Source organism: Ostrea edulis, chromosome 2 (genome assembly GCF_947568905.1).
Source record: "Ostrea edulis chromosome 2, xbOstEdul1.1, whole genome shotgun sequence".
Classification (NCBI taxonomy): Eukaryota; Metazoa; Mollusca; class Bivalvia; order Ostreida; family Ostreidae; genus Ostrea; species Ostrea edulis.
The window spans coordinates 39,487,191-39,494,391 of record NC_079165.1 but is presented as its reverse complement, the minus strand read 5'-3'; the positions used below and the strand labels follow the sequence as shown (position 1 = coordinate 39,494,391).

The window sequence follows — 7,201 nt, the reverse complement described above, 5'->3', positions numbered from 1 at the left end:
TTTCAGACTTCTGCTCTGAGATGAAGCCATCATACATTCCAGCAGCAAAATTACTCACTATGTAACACCTACATTTATGTTATCTTTGCATGCCATTTGCTAAGTGTCTGATTCCTTGCTCTCATCTCCCCCTTGCTGTTTCATATTTCCAAAACCATTTTGATGATGTAAGAGAATGATTTTGATATAATGTAATAAATGTATCTAAAGTTGCTTTTTAAATCTCTCCACCAATAATAAACCACAGAGTATTCCTCTAATGACATTTTTCTTGGGACAGTTCAACCCATTCCTCGTGGTGATCATGTGCTGAATTTCTCTGATGCTGAGGAGATGATGAATGATGATGACCTGAAGTAAGATATTTTAAGTACATGTGTACTTACCAAGCTTTATTTTGTGGTGTTAGAGGTTTCATTTTAATCTAGAGGAGATTTTGTCTAATCAGAATTCACTGTTGCTTATCTTTTAGAGATACCAAAGATGATGTGCTTGAACAAGGTAATTTTTATTTGAATGACACATGTGTAGCAAGTACACAGATATTTGATTATCATTCAGAAAGTAGAGTATATACTCTACTGGCTCTGTGATATTTTTTATTATACTACAGTACTACTTGTGTAGATTTTTCTATACCTATTTTTGGATCACACACCCACACCCTCACACACATGTACACATGCATGCGTACACACACACATGTGCACACGCACGCACACACACACACACAGAGTGAAACAAAGCTATTTTAACAAGCTCTGGGAGATAAATTTTGCACAGGGTAAATAAACATGGTGAAAAAAGATGACAGGTGTTGGTTTAGACAGGTTTCGGTTTTGTTTGAAATTATCTTTTAATTGTTCTTCGCATGTAATTATAGGTACATCAATTTTGTGGTGTTTCTTGTAGAACTTTCTGTTGCTGACAGAAGGAATAAGAATGAAATTCGTCACTTAGAACAAGAGCTTCCAAAATGGCAGGTTTTGGTGGATAGTGTTACGGGTAAGTAATCAAATACCATTCAATGTCTTTTCTCTTTAGAGTAATGGACAGGCTTAACCCACTGCCACTTCTCTTCGAAATCCTTCATGTTTTGATTCTGGAAAATATGTGAATGCCAGAACTGGTGACAGTTTACAATTTGATCGACATTTTGACTCAAATATGCTTGAATATACGAAGCAGACACAAGAAAATCAACATTTACTTGTTATTAATTTATTTTCACATGTTCTCCATCCAGGGTTTGAATTATGCATTTATCTCTCTTAACAATAGAAATAGTCGAAAATTCAAAGTTGGAAAATTTGGCAAAGTTAATAAATATGCATTTTGGTTCTCGGAAAGCTTTTTGACATTTCAGTTTCATTCAAACATGTTTTTCTATTGCTATCATCAAGAATAATCTTTTGAACTTTGATAAAAAGCTTTTTGAGAACGAAAATGTGTGTTTATTAGTTTTTCCAAATTACCCAACTTCAGATTTCCAATTTTTTTCTACCACCAATAGAGATGCACACATAATTTAAATTTGGGACAGGGAACTTGTGAAAATGGATGAACAGTGAGTAAATGTTGATTTCCTTAAGACAGATGCATTAATGTTAAAGTTGTGAAAATAAACTTGACTGTTAAGTAAATCCAGACTTATTTGAGTGGAAATGGTCAAAGCATAATCCGGCACCAGTTCTGGTATTTACACGTTTTCCAGAATCAAAACATGAAGGTTTGTTAAGAGATGTGTATGTAGGCTAAGCCTACTTCTCTAAAGAGAATATTAAATTAATGCTTAACTAGGGTTTGTTACCATCTGAACACCGTTCTACACAATACACAAGTTAAAACAACAACAGTTTACAGTATGCTGATGGTGCACTATAATTAAAAGATATATTGATAAGTCACACAAAATTTGATTTGATATACTTTATGAAACATGACAGCAATTTCTTAAGAAGTGAAATTAAGAAGTCAATCACAGCCCTCTCTGTGAAATCTTAGAAAATTTAAAGTTTTAGCTCCTTACTATGTATTCTTTTCTGTGTTGTATACACCTTACTATGTATTCTGTTCTGTGTTGTGTACACCTTACTATGTATTCTGTTCTGTGTTGTACACACCTTACTATGTATTCTGTTCTGTGTTGTATACACCTTACTATGTATTCTGTTCTGTGTTGTACACACCTTACTATGTATTCTTGTGTTGTACACACCTCGCTATGTATTCTGTTCTGTGTTGTAAACACCTTACTATGTATTCTGTTCTGTGTTGTATACACCTTACTATGTATTCTGTTCTGTGTTGTACACACCTTACTATGTATTCTGTTCTGTGTTGTACACACCTTACTATGTATTCTGTTCTGTGTTGTATACACCTTACTATGTATTCTGTTCTGTGTTGTACACACCTTACTATGTATTCTGTTCTGTGTTGTACACACCTTACTATGTATTCTGTTCTGTGTTGTAAACACCTTACTATGTATTCTGTTCTGTGTTGTATACACCTTACTATGTATTCTGTTCTGTGTTGTATACACCTTATTATGTATTCTGTTCTGTGTTGTAAACACCTTACTATGTATTCTGTTCTGTGTTGTATACACCTTATTATGTATTCTGTTCTGTGTTGTAAACACCTTACTATGTATTCTGTTCTGTGTTGTACACACTTTACTATGTATTCTGTTCTGTGTTGTAAACACCTTTCTGTTTTCTTTTCTGTGTTGTACACACCTTACTATGTATTCTTGTGTTGTACACACCTTACTACATGTATGTATTCTTTTCTGTGATCTACAGATCACTGCATGCAATAAACATTGAAATACTGATGTGTATTGTTTGTTGACTATTGCTTGTGACTTGTAGGAATCAGTCCCCAGGACTTTGACAATCAGACTCTGGCAGTACTTCGAGGAAGACTTGTCCGGTACCTCATGAGATCTAAGGAGGTAAAGCCATGTGTACTATGAACATTATATTCATGGTAGTCCATACTACTGATATCATTCACTTTTGCATGGCTTAATTTACCAGGTTTAATTAAGATCACAGTATTAAGTACAGCTTCAATATAAGACCAAATAGATCCACAATAGGGATCTAGAGTTTCATGTAAGAATCAGGGTTTGAAATTAACTTTTTCAAGCACTAGTTTGTACAGACTAGTTTCTATTGATTTCACTAGTCTGCCCTTTATATCGTATAAGATGATAACAAATCTTTTTCTGCTTTCTGAAAAATTTCAAGGGAGGATTTAGTCATTGTAGTGTTTGTCCGTCCGTCTCGACTCATATCTCTTAAACCTCTCATCAGAAATTGATAATTGATCACAAATATTCCTTGAGACAAGGACTTTTGGACCAGGGTCTCTCAAGGTTATTGTGGTAAGGTCAAGGTCACTCAGAATATATAAAAGTTCCTTATTTCAACAGTTTTTGAACAGGTATTGATCATATATCATACAAATAAGTAATAGGCAAATGGCGTCAGACAAAGGTCACTCAAGGTCATTTTGTGAAGTCCAAGGTCAACTCAGAACATGTAACTTAAATATTAAAAAACCTTCATTTCAACAATAATTCAACAGTTATTCATCATATATCACACAAATGTGCAAATGGCTTTTGGAGAAATGTCTTGTATAAGAAAAAGGTTTCATATTTCAGCAGTTTTTGAACAGGTATTGATCATATATCACACAAATAAGTAATCAGAATCCTCATTTTTTGTTGTCGTTAGTTCAAACTTTAAAAAAGGATACTGGTGCAGAAAATGATTAACACATGCTTGATATTGAAATTGAGAAGTCTGAATGCACCGACATGTACATAAATCTAAATCAGGAATTTGGGAATGTCATCAAATTCAAAGTAAATCTGATTTGATTTTTCATTATATTTTGTTCATTTATTGTCAAAAAGACAAATACTCATTTTGTCACAATATTATGCTTTCCTATGATATGGAGATAGATGTATTGTATCATACTGGTGTCTCATATCATAAGGTCTGTGTATCATCTTACCCCTAGAATTAAGGAATAGATGAAAATCTTAAATATGTACTTGAAAGAATACTGGGTCGCTTGTTTTTATACACATACATATGTATACTGTAGGTTTTTATATTAAGTTGAAAGGTCAATGATTGAGAAACAAATATATTGAAACAGCATATTCATCACTGACAAAACATTTGTAAATGTAAATATTCCTGTATGACTCAGGTGAGTGTCATGGCCCATGGACCTCTTGTCTTCATTTGGAGTGTCTTTATTCAGTAGAGAATTGTTGTGATTTCAGATAACATTAGGGAGAGCCACCAAGGACAATCAAATAGATGTAGACTTGTCCCTCGAGGGACCAGCCTGGAAAATATCACGTCGACAAGGCATCATCAAACTCCGAAATAATGGAGATTTCTTCATTGCAAATGAGGGAAAGCGTCCTTTCTATGTCGATGGTAAAGCCATATTGGCTGGAAACAAACAGAAACTGAACAATAACTCGGTTGTGGAGGTAAGCTGTGGAAAACTCATTTCTTACAAGAATATTTGAAGATGGTCTATATTTACACAGCAGATAAAACACTGAAGTTATAAACTGACAGGAATCTTTATCCCTATAGTCAAATTAAACTACTAGTGAACTTTGTACTTCAGCCATGTCAAACCTAAGACATAAATAATATATTAGTGATTATTTCTTCACCAAAAAAAGAATCCTCACTATGTTGGCCCCAGGTGCCAAGCATAGGTCTTACTTACAGCACTTCACTGATAGTAGCTTGTGATTTCTCAATATGAGCGAAAAATTCTCAAAGGGGCATAAATCAGTAAACAAACAAAAATTTAATTCTTTATTATTCATTATTTGCAATTTTGCTTTAGGCTAATCACAGTGTGGTTGTTTTAAGGATGTTGGTTTCTGAGTATTAAAGTCTAAAAACATGTTTGCAAAGTACAGTTAATTCTTGAATTATCGCCACTCAATTCATCGCCATTTTTGTTATAACGCCACATTTTTCTAAGAACGTTTTTCCTATTACTTAAAATTCTCATTAAAATGCCAAATTCGCCATTGCCATTCACCACAGTATTTTTAGTACAAAAGTCTATATCAAGGTGTTAATTATCTCAATATTATCTCCATGGGTGCACGTGATCAGTGATGTGGAAAATTGGTCATTATCCATCTCTGGTGTACACCTGGGCAGAAGGAACCCAGTATTAAATAAACAAGATAATTATTTAAGATAATGAACTGTAGTTTTGTTGCTTTTACCTCATCGAAAAATATTTCAGTTTAGCTATGGCTTCGCCACAAAAGAGGTTTCTTTTGAATTTCTAAGGAAACAAGCAAATTTTTGCATACCACGGAGAGCATTCGAAATGTACACAACAGGAAATCTCCAATTATTCTACTGTTTTATGGGAAAAGTCCATAAAAAGGAGAACAACGGGTGGTATTTTGGCTGCAAAGGGTGAAATACTCGTTGATCTTCATCCAGTTAATGGTGGCTCACCTACCAGGAAACAGCCATGCATTGCACTTGTATGTGTATTGTTTTGAAATGAAGCCTTACTATTGATAAAAATATTTTAATCATGTTAGAAAATTTGAAAAATAATTATGAGATATTTTTTCATAAAGTTTGTACGTATAGGAAAGATATACAAGAAAAGTAACTCTTTCTCCCCAAGATGGCAGATATTTAATTCAACGCCATATTCATTATAACTCCATAAATTCCAAAGAACAAAAGGTGGTGGTTTATCGAGAGTTGACTGTATATACTGTAATTCGCGAAATATAATACGCAGCTGTGTTTTAATATGCACCCCCTTCCCCGCCTTTGGGCCTGAAAATTGGGGGGGGGGGGGGGGCTGCACTTGTGTAGAAGAAAATTTGTGTCGGCATCTAGTCATTCAGACAAAGCAAGAAAATAATGAATCTGCATTTTAATATTATTAGGGGCCATAGTTTGACTTTACCTTTGAATTCCAGATCTCATGCCTTCGTTTCATCTTCCTGATAAATCAAGATCTGATTAATGTGATACGTGCTGAGTCTCAAAAACTCATTCCAACCTGAGGCTGAAGACATCAAGTCCCGTCATGCCTTGTGTAAATGTTCGGTAATAAATGTGATCAAACTGACGTCGCTGGCAGACGTGAGCAAGGCAGAAGATTCATAATTTTGTACCTTGCTTTCGTGAAACTGCAGGGATAGTAAGCCGTGCCCATCCATCAGTGGATCTGTCTGATAACTTTAGCCTAGTTGACAACATTGCAAAAACTTTTAGTTCAGTCTCAATATCTGGCATGTACTATTCCTTGTAACAATAACTAATGCTTGGTATTCTGTGAATTGTCTGTTTAGACCCTTTTTAATAGAGGCATTTTCATATTATATATGCTAGCTATGTAATGACAACATTGCATAGAAGGGTCAACCAATGTAAACCTGGTTTTTGGTATATGCTATTCTGTGTTCATGACACATGTTACGTTGATAAAATCCAAGTTGTGTTGATTAAAAGAATGAATTGTTGATGCGTTTTGCGTGCAATTTGTTGATATGAAAAATGGTTGCATTGTAAACTAGGTTTTGATGTCGATTATTTATCTATTAAATATTCCTGGCTCACGGGATTCAGAGTATTTAATTAGGCGGGTACATTCATGTCTGATGACATTAGTGCTACCCTCCTCCTTCCGTCCTAAAATGCATCATGGTTGTGGGAAAAGAGGATTCTATTTTTTTAGAATCTTGAAAATTGTTTTGAAACTGTATTAATTTCTAGAAGAAAAAAAAAATCGAAATTCATATATTGTAAATTTTATTTTCTTGTTTTATCTGAATTATAACTCAATTTCATTTGTTTATGAAAGTTAATATTTATGTACCATTGGGCGTCAGAAAAGGGGGAGCAACTCCAATATTTTCACATTACACCTGCAAAACATTCGGACAAAACCTCAAAGATTAACTTATGTGCCTCCTATTATCTCTGTCAGAATTATTTGAATACATCCGTACTATTTTGAATAATATGTACTCTCCACAGATGTTATCGGTCCCGTTTACGTCATTCAATCGATCTTTTTCTCTCGTCCGGAATGGACAAAAGTCGTTAAAGAACTTCACACATGTCGTGTGTGGATATCTGAAGGACGTCCTCGCGGT

At 34.4% G+C, this 7,201-nt stretch overlaps 1 protein-coding gene across 1 annotated transcript in view; it reads left to right on the top strand.

Moving 5' to 3' along the window:
• The window catches only part of LOC125679532 (microspherule protein 1-like), a 16,295-nt gene extending 9,730 nt beyond the window's left edge, over positions 1-6,565 (top strand). Inside the window, exons 8-13 of the mRNA XM_048918811.2 lie at positions 281-356; positions 473-501; positions 913-1,005; positions 2,880-2,962; positions 4,316-4,531; positions 6,020-6,565. Coding sequence (XP_048774768.2) covers positions 281-356; positions 473-501; positions 913-1,005; positions 2,880-2,962; positions 4,316-4,531; positions 6,020-6,106 — 584 coding nt within the window. The 3' untranslated portion in view covers positions 6,107-6,565. The remainder of the gene's footprint in view (positions 1-280; positions 357-472; positions 502-912; positions 1,006-2,879; positions 2,963-4,315; positions 4,532-6,019) is intronic.
• Positions 6,566-7,201: the final 636 nt, after the last annotated feature.